Here is a 20,000-nt window from a genome sequence, read left to right on the forward strand (position 1 = left end):
CAACTGCAGAACAACTGGAGAACAACTGGAGAACAACTGCAGAACAACTGGAGAACAACTGCAGAACAACTGGAGAACAACTGCAGAACAACTGGAGAACAACTGGAGAACAACTGCAGAACAACTGGAGAACAACTGGAGAACAACTGGAGAACAACTGCAGAACAACTGCAGAACAACTGGAGAACAACTGCAGAACAACTGGAGAACAACTGCAGAACAACTGGAGAACAACTGCAGAACAACTGCAGAACAACTGGAGAACAACTGCAGAACAACTGCAGAACAACTGGAGAACAACTGCAGAACAACTGGAGACACTGAGAACAACTGCAGAACAACTGGAGAACAACTGGAGAACAACTGCAGAACAACTGGAGAACAACTGGAGAACAACTGCAGAACAACTGGAGAACAACTGGAGAACAACTGCAGAACAACTGGAGAACAACTGGAGAACAACTGCAGAACAACTGGAGAACAACTGGAGAACAACTGCAGAACAACTGGAGAACAACTGCAGAACAACTGGAGAACAACTGGAGAACAACTGCAGAACAACTGGAGAACAACTGGAGAACAACTGCAGACAACGGAAACAACTGAGAACAACTGGAGAACAACTGGCAGAACAACTGGAAGAACAACTGCAGAACAACTGGAGAACAACTGGAGAACAACTGCAGAACAACTGGAGAACAACTGGAGAACAACTGGAGAACAACTGCAGAACAACTGGAGAACAACTGGAGAACAACTGCAGAACAACTGGAGAACAACTGCAGAACAACTGGAGAACAACTGGAGAACAACTGCAGAACAACTGGAGAACAACTGGAGAACAACTGCAGAACAACTGGAGAACAACTGCAGAACAACTGCAGAAGTGTTTGGCCACGGTGGCAGAGGCACCAATGATTTCCAATGGTGCCATCTTGATGCCTCCAGTCTAGAAGCTTCTTTTATTCCAACTCCATTTTGTACTCACATGGTGGTGGTTTTTCCTGCTCCATTGTGTCCCAGGAAAGAAGTGATCTGTCCTTCATAAAAGCCAAGTGTCAGTCCATCCACAGCCAGCTTCTTTCCATGGCGATAAACCTTGACCAGGTTTTCGATGTAGACTCCGAGTTTTAGGTGAGACGGCTCCTCCTCGATACACACCGCTGGAACCAGAAGGTTGGCGGGCTTTGTGGGTCAGAGTCTGCTTCACCTCCTCTGTGACAGCAACTGTGTTGTGTGTGTCTGAGTTGTGGGTTTCTCACCTTCTGTGTTGACTTTCAGTGGAATCTTGTTGGATGTTTTGTCTTTCTCTCCAAACCAGTAAGACTTGGTGAAGGGAAAGTACCAGGGTCGAGGGATGCCGTACTGCCCTGAGAATCACAGCAGCAAAACCTGTGTCAGACCTCACCGACGGAACATATGTGAACAGGAAATAAACTGTGTTCAAGTTTCCCAGTTCAACCGTTTACCGTCTCCGCCAGTGGCTCTTACCTGGGAAAACAGCCTCGAGGTACCACGTGAGGACTCCGTACAGGACGGAGTCGAAGTACATTAGGCCGATGGCGGTACGGAGGCTGAAGTCATCTTCCTCCAGAGGACTGGAGACCAGATTCTTCCACTGAATCCCAACCCCTTGCTCCTCAAACAAAGCAAAGTACTCACACCCGAAGCCGAAAGCCACAGGAGACAACAGGCTCTGCAGGACACGTGAGATCAAAACATGACTCAATCGTGCCTGTTAGAAGGCCACATCGTGCACGTCAAAAGGCCTGATGGTCTTACAGCAAAAACTTTGGATGAAAAGCCAATGTAGTCCTCCCAGGCGACACAGAGGACATAGGGCAGGTAGAGGGTAAAGTAGATGATTCCACCACAGGCTGCTGCCAGATTAGCTCGAGCAAATGCAGTACTGAGCAGGAAGCACTGCATGATTGTGACCACAGCATAGGAGCCAAGGAAAAGGAAGACTACCCCGGGGTCACTGTAGGGCAGCAGGTTTCCTGTCTGTTAGAAACATCAGAGGTTTAGTAATCCAAGCCACACTAGCTTACTGGGTCCTGGGATGTGCCTCTGAACCCCAACAGGCTAGGTCACTATAACAGTACGGAGCGTGAGCAGCTGCTGGATATACAGTATGTGTGGATCCAGGATGGCGTCACCTTGAGCAACAGCACCAGCAGTCCAGCGCTGATCAGTAGAGGAACCAGGCTGCTGATAAACCAGCTGCACCACAGGATTCCATTATTCAGGCCCATTATCCTCATGGTCTCCTTCAGCCGAGCCTCTTTTTCATACACCACGCTCTTCAGTATGATGGCTACGGAGTACATCCAGGCCAAGGTCATGAACAGAGGCATGGAGCGGCTCATTACCCTGAGGAAACTAAAAGAGGAGAGGGTGGTCAGAGCGTGGTCAGGGTGTGAACATCTGCCCTGGGTTAGGGTTAGGGTTAGGGTTAGGGTTAGGGTTAGGGTCACGCTCACATGTCATCAACGTAACAGGGATACGGCATCTGCTGGATGTAAACTCCTGTCTTCTCCTTCGTCCCCGTCATGGCCCTGATGATGCCGTGCTCAACAAGGTCCTGCAGGTAAGAGAACCCGCCCCAGATGTAGCGCATGTCTTCAAAAGGGTCAGCGCGAGGACCGGGGTCCCAGTACCTGAGGGGGACCAGACAAGCCGGGTCACGCCTGTGGTCAGTCGGTTGAATTGGAGTGGTCGGTCGGTCGGTCAGCCAGCCAGTCAGCCAGTCAGCCAGTCAGTCAGTCAGCCAGCCAGTCAGCCAGCCAGCCAGTCAGCCAGTCAGCCAGTCAGCCAGCCAGCCAGCCAGCCAGCCAGCCAGTCAGCCAGCCAGTCAGCCAGCCAGCCAGTCAGCCAGTCAGTCAGACAAACCCTTGACTTCACAAGGATGATGAAAGGAAAACATCTGGCTGAGTTTGTTCACAGGCTGTAACTGGTCTAAACCGGTTGACAGTTGTTACTAAGCAACCGTTCTGGATGACCTGCTGTGGGTTTGTGCGTTCTTACGCGTCTTTGATTTTGTTTGTCCGCTCCACATTGTCGATGTCCATACGGATCTTGTACTTGAGTTGGGGGGGGAGCTTGGAGGCGTTGGTGTCCACATCTGTGAAAACGATGCCGGCCCAGAACTTCCTGTCCTCCAGCAGCACCATGGACTCGTTGACCATCGTCTCCTCGCTGGGAACGGGCTCCAGTTTGTTCAGATTCACACACTGAGACACACACACATCATCAGCCGACCGGGTCAACCCTGACCCTGACCCTGACCCTGACCTGACCCTAACCCTGACCCTGACACTGACCTCCATGAAGCGGGAGATGCTCATGATGGCCTGGTCAGTCTCATTAAACACGTCCCTCCATGTCAGGCTGCCCCCTGCTGGCCGGGAGTCTTCTGCTTCTTTTGACAGGAATTTCGAGACGTCAGCAACCGTCCAGTCGGTGTTGTTCAGCTGAGCGTGGAAGAAGCTAGCGGTGATGTTGTTCTTCAGCAGAGTCTGGAGATTCAGATCAGGGATTAACTTGATTAACTCTGGACAAATGAAACCAATCCAATGATGGAGCTGATTGATTATTCCCAATTTCACACCCTAAATTTAAGAAAAGAAAACAAAGATAAACAAGGATAGTGTGTGGAGCCTGTTTACCCTGATCAAATCCATCTGCTCACTGTTTTCCATGAAATTCCACGCTTTAGGTCTCATCTCCTCCCACATGCCCCCCAGGTCCCTGAACACACCGAGTTCCTGAAAGGTCCGGTTGACCTGCACACAGCACAGGGGCCTTTGGTTAGAAACCTCCTGCAGCAGGTCCCAGGGCTGGAAACATTCCTTCTGATACCTCGTGAATGACCCGTTGGGTGGCAGGAGTGTCAGGAGTGTACAGGATCTTCCCCAGCAGCAAAGGCTTCAGAGCCTGCCAGATCATCCGGGACATCGGGTTCAAGTCCATGTTCTTCACCAGACTGTTGCAGTACGGAGCTGCACACACGCACACACACGCACACACGCACGCACACACACACACACACACACACACGCACACACACACACACACACACACATTCTGGTTTAGTGGTTACAGGACACCACAGCGGAGCTCCAGGACCTGAGGTTTGTGAGAACCTACTGGACGAGTTGTCGTATAACAACGAGGACTCTTCCTCACTGCTGTTGTAGTTTCCAAACAGAGCCTTGTAGTTGCTGTCCTCGTACCAGTTCAGGGATTTGATCTGCAGGCCGCCACCCTCCGGATGACCACACACAATCCTGGAGACTGCCTGGTACATGGTGCTCGGTGATGATGTGGCATTTTGTGTCAGGAAGATGATCTCGTTCCTCAGATCAATCCAGCTCTTCATACTGGCCAACTAGAGAGAGGAGACCCAGCAGGTCAACTCATCCACAAGAGAGGCTCAGGATAATTAGGCTTCAAAATAATTAGGCTTTAAAAACTGTGATTTCTTCTAATTATTAGTGGGTGACTGAAGGCTGTAGTTAACTAAATAAGTGCTGACTTCAACATGACGACTTTCTGCTGAGCTCAGCTGACTTCAAAACTGCTGACGTGCAGATTGAGGTCACTGAGGTGGAGAGAACTCCTACTGTTGTGAACGTCTTTCCAATAATGACGCCCCAACCCTCCTTAAATGACCATCTGAAGTTACACACCACCTCTAACAAACCAGTAATCCTGGAACATGTAAACCAGCAAAGTGAGGTTTACTGAGTTAAGAAGGTCCAGGTGAGGGTTCGGGTTCGGGCTGGGCAACAATGATCACGAGAGTCCTCATGTGCATGAGTAGAAGATCTCAGCAGGACAGAAACGCTGTTTGTTGTTTCTGCACAGAACTTCAAGTCTTTGTTCAGCTGCACATGCAGAGGACAAACACACACTGACCCTGCTCAGGGTCCCAGCGGCTCCAGGAGGAGACTGAGGGGTCGATACGGACCCTGTAGACCTGTAGAAGACCTGTAGAAGACCTGTAGAAGACCTTACCTCCACAGCAAGCGAGCCCAGACTATCCAGAAGGTTGTTAGTTGCCCTGGTAACCTGCCTGACAGCATCAGGGTCTGACCTGACGTCTCTCTGGGACAGAAAAGGACACGAGTTGTTAGGGAGCACACACACACACACACACACACACAGACAGACAGACACACACCCTCACTCACACACACCCACACACACACACACACACACACACACACGTGGGAGGAGTTCAGCATCAGTGGTGAAAAGATTTGAACTTTAATTATTTGAACATTCCTTCAGGAGGACTTTAACTCTAAAATCATCAAGTTTTTACTGTTAACTCTGATCAAAGGGAAAACTCTTCCCTTTGATCAGACTCCAACAGAGGCTGAAGACCATCACTGAAATAAGCTTCTCCTGCTTTGACCCGAGAGTTGAGCTGCTAAAGCAGAGACACCGATCACTCCACTTCCTGGGATCATCATGTAGATCATCTGGGATCATCTGTCCAGGGCTGTTCTGGAGATCTCAGATGTTGGGGGGTGTGGCAGCTCTGACCATCAGTGTCACATCTCTGTCTCCATCGCCAGCATCTTCTGTAGGTGGTCACCTTCATGCAGGTTAGAGCAGCTGGTGCAGCTGAGGCTTCTCCTCCGCTGTAGGAATCCAGATGCTCCAACTAATGTCAACTATTGGGAGTGAGTTTGTCTCACTTCCTCTTGGGAACATGTGGAGCTGATGTATAAAGCCTCAGCCTGTAAAGATCTGACCAAGAAGGTTCTTTGGAGAGCAGCAGGAACAGGACATCTCCTTGGTATGTGCAGCACAACCTGCTAACCTCAGTCTGGATTTGCACAGTTCCACTGAGCTCCAAAGGGTAGTGATATGAAGGTCACTGGTTAGGGTTAGGGGTTAGGGTTAGAGTTAGGGGTAGGGTTGGGGTTGGGTTAGGGGCTAGGGCTAGGGTTAGGGTTAGGGGCTAGGGTTAGGGGTTAGGGTTAGGGTTAGGGGTTAGGGTTAGGGTTAGGGGCTAGGGGCTAGGGTTAGGGCTAGGGTTAGGGTTAGGGTTAGGGTTAGGGGTTAGGGTTAGGGTTAGGGGCTAGGGGCTAGGGTTAGGGCTAGGGCTAGGGGTTAGGGTTAGGGTTAGGGTTAGGGGCTAGGGGATGGGGATAGGGTTAGGGTTAGGGTTAGGGGCTAGGGTTAGGGTTAGGGGCTAGGGTTAGGGTTAGGGGTTAGGGTTAGGGGCTAGGGTTAGGGGCTAGGGTTAGGGGCTAGGGTTAGGGTTAGGGTTAGGGTTAGGGGCTAGGGTTAGGGTTAGGGTTAGGGGCTAGGGTTAGGGGTTAGGGTTAGGGCAGTCCAAAGGTCAAAGTGCCTCTGAGCTCCTGAGGTTAGGGTTAGGGGCTAGGGTTAGGGGTTAGGGGTTAGGGTTAGGGTTAGGGGCTAGGGGTTAGGGGCTAGGGCTAGGGTTAGGGCTAGGGTTAGGGTTAGGGGTTAGGGCTAGGGTTAGGGGTTAGGGTTAGGGGCTAGGGTTAGGGTTAGGGTTAGGGGCTAGGGGCTAGGGTTAGGGTTAGGGCAGTCCAAAGGTCAAAGTGCCTCTGAGCTCCTGAGGTCTACCAAACACAGCAGATCAACATCTGGAGGTTCTTCACCAAATCACATGAAATCCAAGATGCCCGTCAGTATAAAGCTCATTAGCATATTTGCTCCTCTGCAGTATCATTTGAGGTGGAGGCAGAGAGTCACTGGACAAGAAGATTCCTGCTTCGCCTTGTTTTTCTCCTGGTTGTGAGCAAGAACTGCTGAAGTTCTTTCACCTGGTTTTACATTTGTTTATGAGAAAACCATGGAGAAGACACAAAAAACTTTCTCTATAGGGTTATTGGGACATTATCAGACGTTAAAGTCAGGTATGATTTTACCTGGATGGGCTTGAAGAAGTCCAGGTTCAGCAGGAAGTGTTCTTCGGCAAGGTTTAACCAGGCGGGAGGGGCGTGACACAGTACTTCCTGCACCAGCACAGACGTCTGTAGATCTGAGATCGTCACAAAGTCCTCCAGTGTCTGCTGCCCCCCCTTCCTGGGACACATGTCCCTCAGGTGAACTCCAAAACCTCTGAGGAGAACCTGAGGTGGTGGGCAGGAGAGAAAAGTCAGAAGTTTCCTTGGAATTGTGGTTGCTATGGTCCAGTGTCCACAGTGTGCAGGGGCAGACGGCCGCTAACCTTCCCCAGGTTGATGTCGGCCTCTCTGATCTGCTGAATGGCGTCCTCAGGAAAGGAGACGTTCCTCCGCAGGAAGCTTGACAGGGTTTCGTTGTCTCGCAGGAAGTGCTTTAGCTTGAAGCCTGAGGGAGAGATGGAGACAAGAGCAGCTGACATCAATCACCTGAAGCCTGACTCACAGTTCCTGTGTCCTGTGCAGCACCTGTCCAGGTGTGGCACACTGCTGACATTTAACTGGGAGGGGGTGTGGCTTGACCACAAGCACGGGCGGAAACATCAGGACAAAGATTCTCACTGCATACAAGTGACAACATGTGCAGGCAACACACACACACACACACACACACACAGATGTGCAAGTTTAAACATTCTACACCAGGGGTGGGGAACCTTTTTCATATCGAGGGCCATTTCAATTTTTATAAAGTCCTCCGAGGGCCATACTATTATGAACACATAGGGATGCAAAAAAAAGTCTATAACCACTGTGTTACTAAGTCTCATGATTGCTGCATTTGAGTTTGAATTATTTATTTAGCACACATGCATATAAAATCACCAAAAAAAATAGAATAAAATGACAAACAAGTAAAATATGTTTTCATGGTCATGGTGCAGAGTTGAGGCAAGAGACCCGTAAGGGCCTGTTTGAGGCCTCTACTCACAAAAACTGCAATACAACAAGATAATCAAGAAAATAAATGAAAAAGAAAGATAAAGACAATAATAACAACAACAACTAGAAAGCACTCGGAGAGCGCAGACCTCCGCCAAGCGCAACAATTCCTGGCATATTGTGATTTCCACCATAAATATTAGTCCCACATATACTTCGACTACATATTTAGATTCCTTGACCATAAAAACATACCGTTAGCCACTGGAATCATAACAATATATGTCTCAGTTCAATAGTTATTCACGAAAAAAATTCATGCTTTGAAACAATTTTACGTTGTCCGGCGCGAGCGCCTCAGCGGCGGCTACGAGGCGCGTTCACGAACTCTCCTTCGGCGTGAGGTTTCAGCTTCGTGGCTATTAATTCACTCACCACAAAACTTGCACGCGTAATATTCTCTCTGTCGGTACATGGTCGCGTGAAAGCTGCTTGTTGAGCCTCCAAACTCCGGCGAAGAGCGTTAATTTTATCCAAACTCATCTGTCCTTTCAATTTGTCGAGTTTAGCGTGTTTCGCTAGGCATTTTTCGTCCATGTCAATCAGTCCAGCCCACTACGTACATCACATGCTGTGTTCACTGACCCTGATCTTGACTCGGACATAACATAACCGTCTGTTTTATCTCAGAAAACGGGAAAATATTTCCTCATTACGAAAGAAATTTCAGGATACGAAAGGCAAAAATACGCTACCGCTGCTACTCGCAGCTCGCGGAGTTTAGCGAACGGTCCCACTGTATAAGTGCACATATAAAATATAAAAATCTTATTGCGTTGCCGGCCGGTAGAAATGGTCTCGTAGGCCGTATACGGCCCGGAGGCCGGGGGTTCCCCACCCCTGTTCTACACAATCACACTTGAATAGCTGATGGGGAGAGGTCCTCCGCAACACTAGGGGGCGATATACATCTCTCAGCAGGTTAATACGGCCCCTTTCTGCTTGACCTATTGGGTAACATGAGACAGCTGGAGCATTGCTATCAACAGGAAGCTGGAGAATCCGGCAGCTTTGTTACACCTACGTAATGTAGGCGTCACTTATCGTACAGGTCAGCTCGCTCTCCCTCGTGGTCATGTTGATTCTGAGGGGCAGACAAGAACGCCGCATGCCAACGGCAGCTTTCTTGGATGGTTTATTTCCGGGGTCATAACCAGCATGGAGGTTGTGGATCAGGAGCACGTGTTGTTGCGTTGAAGTCCGATCAAGGCGTAAACTTGCCAGAGCGCCTCGGTTTTCCATCTCATTAGCTGGGTTTCTCGGTCGGATACGGAGCACCGACATCAGTCGCACCCTGACCCTGAACCCTGACCCTAACCCTGACCCTGAACCCTAGCCCTAACCATGAACCATAGCCCTGAACCATAGCCCTGAACCCTGAAACCTAGCCCTGAACTTAACCCTGCCCCTAACCCTAACCCTGAACCCTAGCCCTGAACCCTAACCCTGACCCTAACCCTAGCTCTAACCCTGAACCCTAGCCCTGAACTTAACCCTGCCCCTAACCCTAACCCTGAACCTGAGCCCTAGCCCTGAACCCTGACCCTAACCCTAGCTCTAACCCTAACAGTAACACTAACTTACTTACACTCCAGTTTCCATGTGAATGAAGTGACTAACACAGGATACGTTTCTGCCCAGATGTTGACACTCTGCAGGAGGAAGTGATGTCATCAGTTCATCATCTATTTCTTACTGATGCTTCCATTTCTTGATTCAGCCGCTGGGATCTTAGAGAGTGACCACTGCCAGTAAAACTGCTGAGTCATGTTCTATGTTTTAGGGACAGAGTGAACCCGGGACAGGTCAGGGGACACGCTGGGCTGTCTGAGCGCACCGTTCCAGACTGATGTGATTGGTTAAATGAGGAAGTTCCCCACAGAGCCACGTTTCTGCTTCAACAAGCTCTCGCTGCATGACTCTCAGCCAATCAGCAGGCAGCGCCATCACGGGTCACAGCAGACGTCTGCGTCTGACCGCCAACCAACAGCTTTACAAAGGTTATGGAAGCACGCCTGACTGGTTTAAAAAAACAAACAAATAAACAATCTTTGAATCAACCATATGATGATTTTCTGACTGATTGTCTGATTAGATCAGACCTCAGTCATCAATGTCCCCTTGCTGACTGTCCTCGGAACATCGGGACGTGTCCTGGTGTCTCTCTGGGTGTTTGTTCAGCTGCAGTCCGACTCTTGAACCCGGTGACGCTCAGCACGCCGCCGCCAGTGTGGCGTGCTGAGATGAGGCTGTGCTGAGCGTCGCCTGCTGAGGCTGTGCTCACTGAACTCTCACCAGGTGAGAACACCTGAGGACACGCCCTCTTTCCCCCTGCGCAGGGAGGCCGAGCGGCAGTGGGAGGGGCTGGCAGGTTACAGCAGGCCTGGGACCAAAACAGCCCCCGCAGACACAAAAACAGAAAACATGAGACAAAGGAAGAAATTCTTTGTGTGGTGGGAGGCTGGAGAACATCTTCTCAGGTTTCCCTGCAGTCAAAGACGCCAAGATGTGGCGGCACGCCTCCTACCTGAGCGACGGTCCTGCAGCAGCTGCAGCGCCCGGGACAGCTCCTTGAACCCGTCCAGGTTTTTATCGTTCTGACTGTACAGAAGAATCTTCTTGACGTCCGAGAAGAGGCGAGAGATTCTGAGCAAACAACAGAGAAGCAAACCGACCAAAACCTGATTACGTCTGAAGGGAAACATGAACAAAAGACAGAACGGTGGAACGGTGGACCATCCCTGGCCTTGGCCCAGACCACTATGGGTGAGGGGGCTCATCAACGCCCCTTTAGGGTCTAGGCCCCCTGAAGCCCCCATGGTGCCTCCGTGCTGCTTGGGCTCTGATCACAGGAGAATTCCAAAGCAAAGAGTCTGTTTTTTACTCACATTGAGTCATTAAAGTTCCCAACGACACCAGGAGACTCCCCAGGCGTGGGGCTTCTAAAGCAGGGGTTGTTAGCGTTGCAGAGGATCCCCTGCAGCCAGGGCAGCGTTCCAGCCGACGGCATGGCCTTGTTGGGGAAATGGCCTACAGGAAGGAAGAACACATCTGCAAATAGGAAGGGATCTACGATCTTTCTCAACAGGTTTAGACATCGCTATGCTATAGATTCTTATATTTATGGCACAGAAATGGGGAAAAAGCACACGGATTGGTGTGAACTGGGAGGAGCTCAGGAGGTCTACTGGGTTCCTCATTCAGCAACAAGTCAGGGAACCTGAGGAATGAATCTGGTTCCAGGTACTTGTGATTGTTCCAGGTGATTGTGCTCCTTTAGCATTAGCTAAGCTGCTGAGCGTACGTGGGATGCTAACACATGGGCTTTCTGATCGTTCAAAGGCGTATAAAACTCTCTGACTCTGAGGGTCTACTGGTGTTTCCCGCCTGCTCTGAGGGACGATCAGGACGATCAGGACGATCAGGACGGGGACACGTGGACTGCCAGAGTTCATCTGAAGATGTCGACCGTTTATCTCCCCACTGTGTTGGAACAAACCATCCATATGTTGATGTGAACAGGTAGATAAACTCCCACTGGATTATTATCATCTGAGAACCTTTACCCCCCCGCACCAACACGGCCAGGCTGAAGAAGCTGCTATCAGGAACCTTTAGGACTGTGACACTGTCAGATGGGCTCGCTCTAATCCAGACTGATAAGATAAGGAGGAGAAGCGCCTTTCATTGACACTCAGCAGAGGCTCCACCCACTTTCTCTAATTAAGCACTGAAACACAGATCAATACAGCAATCAGGACTAAAACAGGCAGACAGGCAGACAGGCAGGCAGACAGGCAGACAGGCAGACAGGCAGACAGACAGGCAGACAGGCAGGCAGGCAGGCAGGCAGGCAGACAGGCAGGCAGACAGGCAGGCAGACAGGCAGGCAGGCAGACAGGGAGGCAGACAGACAGGCAGACAGGCAGACAGGCAGGCAGGCAGGCAGGCAGACAGGCAGACAGGCAGGCAGGCAGGCAGGCAGACAGGCAGACAGGCAGACAGGCAGGCAGGCAGGCAGGCAGGCAGGCAGACAGCCAGACAGGCAGACAGGCAGGCAGACAGGCAGGCAGGCAGGCAGGCAGACAGGCAGGCAGACAGGCAGGCAGACAGGCAGGCAGACAGACAGGCAGGCAGACAGGCAGACAGGCAGACAGACAGGCAGACAGGCAGGCAGGCAGACAGGCAGACAGGCAGGCAGGCAGACAGGCAGACAGGCAGACAGACAGGCAGACAGGCAGGCAGGCAGGCAGGCAGACAGACAGACAGGCAGACAGGCAGGCAGGCAGACAGGCAGGCAGACAGGCAGGCAGGCAGGCAGGCAGGCAGACAGGCAGGCAGACAGGCAGGCAGACAGACAGGCAGGCAGACAGGCAGGCAGGCAGGTAGGCAGGCAGACAGGGAGGCAGACAGACAGGCAGGCAGACAGGCAGACAGGGAGGCAGGCAGACAGACAGGCAGACAGACAGACAGGCAGACAGGCAGGCAGGCAGGCAGATCTGGGAGCAGTCTTTTCCATCAGGTTTTCCTTCCTCCACCATATTATGGGCTGCTGCTGATCTTCATGCGTGAAGGTTCAGAGCTGAACCACGTGAGACGTGTTTGAACCTGCTGGTGATTCACAGATGAACATTCCAGCGCTGCAGAAGGTGGAGATCAGAGCAGAGGCAGGATGATGGCCCACAGGCCTCTACAGGAACCCTGAGATCTGCTTCTGGGTCAGGTGGTTAGCTTAGCTTCCTGTTATCTGCACTACATAAATGAATGATTGATTTATGGAGCCGTGACCTTCAGAGCTTCTGATAATGGACTGACAGCTCAGCAGGAACTAATCACAACTCCTGATCAGCAGTTACTGGATCTTCACACTGACGCGCTGCAGCTGACGAGTAGCCACAACTTTAGTGGGATCTACTCCCAGCATGCACCTTGGTCACCAACAAGCAGCCAGCCAGATCAGGAGATCAGGACCAAGACCAGAAACCATCTCAGAACCCATCTGCTGATGAGGAGCGAACACTGGATCCCCTGGTGATCCAAGACTTGCTGAACTTACACTCGTGCTGCTCGTAGGGGGGGTAGCTGAGGCGCACGGTGATGAGGATGAAGAAGATGAGCAGGGGCCAGATGATCTCGGCCAGCAGCTGGAGCTGGAACACAGACAGGAAGTCATCGGCATCATGCTTCACTTACTGAGAGATCTCTACAGATCCCTGTGGAACCACACGGATCTCTGTGGATCACCAAAGGCGGACACAGGTGAGCGTGCATAGACAGGAGAACAGGAAGGATCCACTGAATCTACTGAGGACCAACAGAAGGGAGGCAGGAAGTGATCTGCAGGAAGGAGTTTTCAAGGTCAGATCACCTGGGAACCATTCAGGACCACCTGTGATCAACCAACCCTGGTCTGATTGGGTGAAAGCAGTGGATCAGGATCGGATCTCAGTAGATCAGGATCGGATCCCAGTGGATCAGGATCGGATCTCAGTGGATCAGGATCGGATCCCAGTAGATCAGGATCGGATCCCAGTGTATCAGGATCGGATCCCAGTGGATCAGGATCGGATCCCAGTGGATCAGATCCCAGTGTATCAGGATCGGATCCCAGTGGATCAGGATCAGATCCCAGTAGATCAGGATCAGATCCCAGTGGATCAGGATCGGATCCCAGTGGATCACCAGAGGGATTACTGACCGTCTGTCGGCGCCTGGAGGTGAAGTTCTTCCACAGCAGCAGGCTCAGCTGGGTCCACACGGACATCCTGGCTGCAGCTCCGTCCCGGCTCCAATGGTCCAAGTCTGGATCAAACACACGAACGTGTCAGCCGGGGTCAAAGGTGACGGGTCAAAGGTCACATCCCACACTAGACTCCCCCCTTCTGCTCCGTCACCCCGTGGAAACATGACAGGTTACATGACAATAAACATGTTCCAGAACACACAACAACCTTAGAAACGGGTCAGAACCTTACAGAACCGATGAGATCACATGTCCAGATGTGATTACAGATGTTCCCTCAATCAATCAATGAGTTCTGATCTGTAGAGCACCACTAGTCATCACGACCTGTCTGTCAGCCTGCCTGTCTGCCTGTCTGTCTGTCTACCTGTCTGTCTGTCTGTCAGCCTGTCTGTCTGTCTGTCAGCCTGTCTGTCTGTCAGCCTGTCAGCCTGCCTGTCTGTCTGTCTGTCTGCCTGCCTGTCTGTCTGCCTGCCTGTCTGTCTGTCTGTCTGCCTGCCTGTCTGTCTGTCTGTCTGTCTGCCTGTCTGTCAGCCTGCCTGTCTGTCTGTCAGCCTGTCTGTCTGTCTCTCTGTCTGTCAGCCTGTCTGTCTGTCAGCCTGTCTGTCTGTCTGTCTGTCAGCCTGCCTGTCTGTCTGTCTGTCTGTCTGTCTGTCTGTCTGTCTGTCTGTCTGTCTGTCAGCCTGCCTGTCTGTCTGTCTGTCTGTCTGTCAGCCTGTCTGTCTGTCAGCCTGTCTGTCTGTCTGTCTGTCAGCCTGTCTGTCTGTCAGCCTGTCTGTCTGTCTCTCTGTCTGTCTGTCTGTCAGCCTGCCTGTCTGTCTGTCTGTCAGCCTGTCTGTCTGTCAGCCTGTCTGTCTGTCTCTCTGTCTGTCTGTCTGTCTGTCAGCCTGCCTGTCTGTCTCTCTGTCTGTCAGCCTGTCTGTCTGTCAGCCTGTCTGCCTGTCTGTCTGTCTGTCTGTTAGCCTGTCTGTCAGCCTGCCTGTCTGTCTGTCTCTCTGTCTGTTAGCCTGTCTGTCAGCCTGTCTGTCTACCTGCCTGCCTGTCTGTCTGTCAGCCTGTCTGTCTGTCTGTCTGTCAGCCTGTCTGTCTGTCTGTCTGTCAGCCTGCCTGTCAGCCTGTCTGTCAGCCTGTCTGTCTGTCAGCCTGCCTGTCAGCCTGTCTGTCTGTCAGCCTGTCTGTCTGTCAGCCTGCCTGTCAGCCTGTCTGTCAGCCTGTCTGTCTGTCAGCCTGCCTGTCAGCCTGTCTGTCTGTCAGCCTGTCTGTCTGTCTGTCAGCCTGTCTGTCTGTCTGTCTGTCAGCCTGCCTGTCTGTCTGCCTGTCAGCCTGCCTGTCTGTCTGCCTGTCAGCCTGTCTGTCTGTCTGTCAGCCTGTCTGTCTGTCTGTCAGCCTGTCTGTCTGTCTCTCTGTCTGTCAGCCTGTCTGTCTGTCTGTCTGTCTCTCTGTCTGTTAGCCTGTCTGTCAGCCTGTCTGTCTACCTGCCTGCCTGTCTGTCTGTCAGCCTGTCTGTCTGTCTGTCAGCCTGTCTGTCTCTCTGTCTGTCTGTCTGTCTGCCTGTCTGTCTGTCAGCCTGTCTGTCTGTCTGTCAGCCTGTCTGTCTGTCTGTCAGCCTGTCTGTCTGTCTCTCTGTCTGTCTGTCTGTCTGTCAGCCTGCCTGTCAGCCTGTCTGTCTGTCTCTCTGTCTGTCTACAGGCTGTCTGTCTACCTGTCTGTCTGTCTTATATAAACATGATATTTTGCTTTTTGTCTAACTCTCATCTCTTTGTTCTCATCTTCTTCTTTTAGACTTTTTTGGTTCCAGAACTTGAAATAAATCGAAAAAAAGTGAATAAATTTTAATGAATGAAAGTGACGTCATCAGCGCTTTCAAAGTGAAATCGTGCCTTAAACATGTTGAAAATGTGATTTCTTTCATGTATATATTTCCTTCATATCTGATTCTGATGTGAGCAGGAAGTTACTTTGTAAATTGAGAAAGATTTACCTGTGCGTCGGAACCAGAACTTAATAAAGCGCGTTAAACTTCTCACCTCTTTAGTCGCTTCAGCTTCAACAAACACTGAAATCACGTCTGGCAAAGTTCATCCACGTTCCTCCAGAGCGGCGCCTCCTCGCTCTCCTGTTGCTCCTCCTCACTCTCCTGTTGCTCCTTCTCCTCCTCGGCTCTCCTGTTGCTCCTCCTCACTCTCCTGTTGCTCCTTCTGCTCCTCGGCTCTCCTATTGCTCCTTCTCCTCCTCGGCTCTCCTATTGCTCCTTCTCCTCCTCGGCTCTCCGCACCTCCGTCCTGTCTCACAGCATCTACTCGCGACAATCAAGCTGCGGGGGGTGGGGGCGGGAGCGGGTTCCGGTGGGACCTTCAGAATAAAGGTCTCCTTTCTCAGGTCGGCGAGATCAGAGGGCGGAAATGGGGAATATTCAGGAATCATTTCGGCTCTTTGACTTTTCTTTCAGACAACGAGTTCATATAATGGGAAGTTTTACTTTAGCAGGTGAACTCTGACCTTTGGTAGGTTGGATGTTACAGAGCGGCAGATTACTGAGCCGCCTTGTTATTGACAGCTAATTGATTCTTATTTAAGGCGATAATCGATCATGTTATCCACCGTTTCTGAGAGAGTATTAGTGACTGCGGATTACTAGTATTACCAGTATTAGAACAACTGCTGACTCTGCTCAAACTAGTGGGGCCGTTAGAGAACCGGAACATCTGTCTGCCTGCCTGCCTGTCTGTCTGCCTGTCTGTCTGCCTGCCTGCCTGTCTGTCTGTCTGTCTGCCTGCCTGTCTGCCTGTCTGTCTGCCTGTCTGTCTGCCTGCCTGTCTGTCTGTCTGTCTGTCTGTCTGCCTGCCTGTCTGTCTGCCTGCCAGTCTGTCTGTCTGTCTGCCTGCCTGTCTGTCTGTCTGTCTGTCTGCCTGTCTGTCTGCCTGTCTGTCTGCCTGCCTGTCTGTCCCCTGCTGTTGGGTTACACTGACCCCTGCTGGACAGCGGCGGTAGCAGCCGCTAACTGTCAGATGGGGGTTGTTGGTACCACGTGACACTGGCAGGCGAAGGTGTCAGAGAGCACGAGGAGCTGATCCTGACCCCAGGTGACTCCGCCCCCCCCCCCCCCCCCCACCTGGGAGCAGGCTCATCTCTAACATTCATATCTGCTAACATAATTGTGGTGAGAACAGCAGTGATGGATCTGGTCCCGCCGGTTCGGGTCGGGTCGGGTCGGGTCGGGTCGGTCCTTCCCAGGTGCAGCATGAAGAGACGCAGAAGCTCTTTTGTCTCTGACGCCATCAGACCCTGGAGCTGCTCAGTCAGGGGTGGAAGGTGAGCTGGGCTGCTGGAGCTTTCCTTTAGGGTTAGGACCAACCAACCAATCAATCAATCAATCAATCAATCAATCAGGGTTAGGATCAATACATTGCTGATGGCAGGATCACATCCATCATTAGAAATCCTGAACCAACCAAGGATCACGACCAAGGTGTCCTTGAGATGGTCTCACTCACTCACTCACTCATTCACTCACTCACACAAACACACTCTCTTTCTCTCTCTCTAACACACTCACACACTCTCCCCCCCCCACACACACACACACACTCACACACACACAAACACAAACACCACACTCTCTTTCTCTCTCAGACACACACACACACACACACACTTATTTACCCCCCATATACAAGCTGTCCAGTGTGTGTCTGGACACACGCCCCCCCCCCCCCCAGTGTGTTGCCTGGTACAACAGTCAACAACCCAACAGAGCTGCTCTGTCTCCTCCAGGCTGGTGCCACTTCACTGCTGACCCTGCACACAGAAGAGCCAGGAGCCTCCAGGTGTGTCCAGGACTCTCCGGGAGCCTCCGATCATGGACCCTCATCGGCCGCCTGGTTCCCAGCAGGTCCATTTCAGGATAAAGGTGCTGTTGGCAGTTTGCTGTTCTCTTCTGCTCTCCAGAACTAACCCCGTTGAAGCTCCTCTACTGGGCTGCATGAAGACTCCTGGTTTTCTTGCATTTGAGCCGCAGCAGCATCAACAACGACTGCTAACATGCTAACATGCTAACATGCAACCGAACAGACGATGTTCGATCCACCAGACGTCTCCATCGGTTGGTGGTCTTTGGTCTTTGGTCGAGTTTGAGTTGATCGTTAGAGGGAAACAGCGCCTCGGTGGCCCGTGTGAGCCTGCTTCCTTTGCGCGTGCGCAATGACATGAATGGCCGCAGCGGCTCACAGCCCACCAGGAAGTGGCGGACGCGTCTTGGGCAGCTGGACCGCGCTCGGTGCGCTCTGAGCGGACAGTGGGATGCTGAGCGGGCCGGAGCCTGCACTCTGAGCGCCGGGACCGTCTCTGCTCCGGGAGCGTGCTGCGCCACACTCAGTGCATGCGCGCGGGGCCGTGTGTCCTCCCCCGCCCGTCTGGCTCCAAACCCCGCTGCTGCTGAGTTGAAGCTCCGCGAAGCTCCGTGAAGCTCCGTGAAGCTCCGGGCACGTCCACCCTGACTGCAATGGGATGCTGCGGTAGCGCGGAGGTAAGAGCGCCCCGCTCCGGACCCGCGACCCCCGACGCGCTCGTCCTCGTCCTCGTCCTCGTCCTCGTCCATCAGCCGTGTCCTTCATGACATCCCGGCGGGCCTCTCGCTTCTCCGTGATCGTGACACGGGTCCGCGGGATGGAGCAGGCCGAGTCGGGATTAGAGGCAACCTTTGTAATCCAATTAGCTGCTCCCGTGTTCAGGCGGAGTAGCAGGGCCTTCTCCCGGACCGTTCGGCCCGCTTTGTGTTTTTACTGGTGCGGAGGACGTGAAGCTGCGGAGGGTCCAGCTCCTCGGAGCGGCTGGTTCGGCGCTGCTCATCTGGGGCATCTTTGTTTGTGTGTTTCAGAGGACAAAGAGAGAATGGAGACCGCTGGAGGACCGGAGCTGCACAGACCTGCCCTGGTTCCTGCTCTTCACTGTCTTCTGCGTTGGCATGGTGAGCATCATCGGGTGGATCCCGCTCACATCAGCTGTTTATGGGCTGCAGGATCCATGGATCACAGCTTTCAGGATCCATGGATCGGAGCTTTCAGGATCCATGGATCACAGCTTTCAGGATCCATGGATCACAGCTTTCAGGATCCATGGATCAGAGCTTTCAGAGCCACTTTCCTGATTTACTGATGATCACAATCAGTTGATTTTAATGTGAATCAACCCAGGCACCTCTGCAGGTCAGCTGACTGGACGGGCTTGTGATGTCACAGTTTAGACCAGTCTGCTGCTGGTGCTAGATCGGGGGTTTGAGTCCTCGGGGGAGAGGACGTGGACTGTTGTGACCTCTCACAGGGTGTAGCCGACCTGTTCGTCTGACCACTGACCGGACTGTTGTCCCACAACTTTACCCACTTATTCACATAAAACCTCAGCAAAGACCAGATGGGACTGTAGACCAGATGGGACTGTAGACCAGATGGGGCTGTAGACCAGATGGGACTGTAGACCAGATGGGACTGTAGGCCAGATGGGACTGTAGGCCAGATGGGGCTGTAGACCAGATGGGACTGTAGGCCAGATGGGACTGTAGACCAGATGGGGCTGTAGGCCAGATGGGACTGTAGGCCAGATGGGACTGTAGGCCAGATGGGACTGTAGGCCAGATGGGACTGTAGACCAGATGGGGCTGTAGACCAGATGGGACTGTAGGCCAGATGGGACTGTAGACCAGATGGGGCTGTAGACCAGATGGGACTGTAGACCAGATGGGAATGTAGACCAGATGGGACTGTAGGCCAGATGGGACTGTAGACCAGATGGGGCTGTAGACCAGATGGGACTGTAGGCCAGATGGGACTGTAGGCCAGATGGGACTGTAGACCTATGTAGCTCAGCTATGTAGCTCAGCTATGTAGCTCAGCTATGTAGCTCAGCTAAGCTTGTGTTAGCTTTCCAGGTTAGCAGCTCTGTGTTCATCCCAACAGGCAAAGGTTTCACACTGAGTGTGTAGAAACATTTTATTTTATTCTAAGGAAATTGTAATTTATTGTAAAATCCTTTGACAGTGTTGTTGTTCACTAAAGGTTGAAAAGCACTGAAGTCAACAGTGTTAGCATGTTGTAGCATGTTGTAGCATGTGGTAGCATGTGGTAGCATGTGGTAGCATGTTGTAGCATGTGGTAGCTGGTGGTAGCATGTGGTAGCATGTTGTAGCATGTGGTAGCATGTGGTAGCTGGTGGTAGCATGTGGTAGCATGTGGTAGCATGTGGTAGCTGGTGGCGTCGCCCTGCGTGAGTCTCCCCGTGTGTCCGGCAGGGCTCCATCTGTGGCTTCACCGTGGTGACGGGCGGAGCGGCTCGCCTCGTCTTTGGATATGACAGCTATGGCAACACCTGTG

General features: G+C 52.1%; 2 protein-coding genes across 4 annotated transcripts in view; one reads left to right on the plus strand and one right to left on the minus strand.

The window, feature by feature from the left end:
- LOC101075114 (ATP-binding cassette sub-family A member 1-like) overlaps positions 1 to 16,412 on the minus strand; it is a 36,229-nt gene extending 19,817 nt beyond the window's left edge. For both annotated transcript variants that reach the window (XM_029832190.1, XM_029832189.1), the window contains exons 1-19: positions 15,663 to 16,412; positions 13,591 to 13,694; positions 12,949 to 13,042; positions 10,781 to 10,922; positions 10,420 to 10,538; positions 7,217 to 7,338; positions 6,915 to 7,118; positions 5,020 to 5,109; positions 4,150 to 4,390; positions 3,862 to 4,001; positions 3,669 to 3,785; positions 3,324 to 3,518; positions 3,028 to 3,233; positions 2,484 to 2,660; positions 2,160 to 2,382; positions 1,783 to 2,004; positions 1,492 to 1,696; positions 1,263 to 1,370; positions 989 to 1,163 (exon numbers count right to left, since the gene is read on the minus strand). In XM_029832190.1, coding sequence (XP_029688050.1) covers positions 989 to 1,163; positions 1,263 to 1,370; positions 1,492 to 1,696; positions 1,783 to 2,004; positions 2,160 to 2,382; positions 2,484 to 2,660; positions 3,028 to 3,233; positions 3,324 to 3,518; positions 3,669 to 3,785; positions 3,862 to 4,001; positions 4,150 to 4,390; positions 5,020 to 5,109; positions 6,915 to 7,118; positions 7,217 to 7,338; positions 10,420 to 10,538; positions 10,781 to 10,922; positions 12,949 to 13,042; positions 13,591 to 13,656 — 2,846 coding nt within the window. In that variant the 5' untranslated portion in view covers positions 13,657 to 13,694; positions 15,663 to 16,412. The remainder of the gene's footprint in view (positions 1 to 988; positions 1,164 to 1,262; positions 1,371 to 1,491; positions 1,697 to 1,782; positions 2,005 to 2,159; positions 2,383 to 2,483; positions 2,661 to 3,027; positions 3,234 to 3,323; positions 3,519 to 3,668; positions 3,786 to 3,861; positions 4,002 to 4,149; positions 4,391 to 5,019; positions 5,110 to 6,914; positions 7,119 to 7,216; positions 7,339 to 10,419; positions 10,539 to 10,780; positions 10,923 to 12,948; positions 13,043 to 13,590; positions 13,695 to 15,662) is intronic.
- A 982-nt stretch (positions 16,413 to 17,394) lies between these two features.
- The window catches only part of LOC101064364 (choline transporter-like protein 1), a 12,735-nt gene continuing 10,129 nt past the window's right edge, over positions 17,395 to 20,000 (plus strand). The window contains exons 1-3 of one of the 2 annotated variants that reach the window (XM_029832165.1): positions 17,395 to 17,545; positions 18,512 to 18,601; positions 19,919 to 20,000. The exon at positions 19,919 to 20,000 is cut by the window's right edge and continues 61 nt beyond it. In XM_029832165.1, the coding sequence (XP_029688025.1) occupies positions 17,495 to 17,545; positions 18,512 to 18,601; positions 19,919 to 20,000 (223 nt within the window). In that variant the 5' untranslated portion in view covers positions 17,395 to 17,494. Of the gene's footprint in view, positions 17,546 to 17,746; positions 18,161 to 18,511; positions 18,602 to 19,918 lie in introns of those variants that run through there. The other variant, XM_029832166.1, reaches the window with a different exon arrangement.

Source organism: Takifugu rubripes, unplaced genomic scaffold, assembly GCF_901000725.2.
Source record: "Takifugu rubripes unplaced genomic scaffold, fTakRub1.2, whole genome shotgun sequence".
Classification (NCBI taxonomy): Eukaryota; Metazoa; Chordata; class Actinopteri; order Tetraodontiformes; family Tetraodontidae; genus Takifugu; species Takifugu rubripes.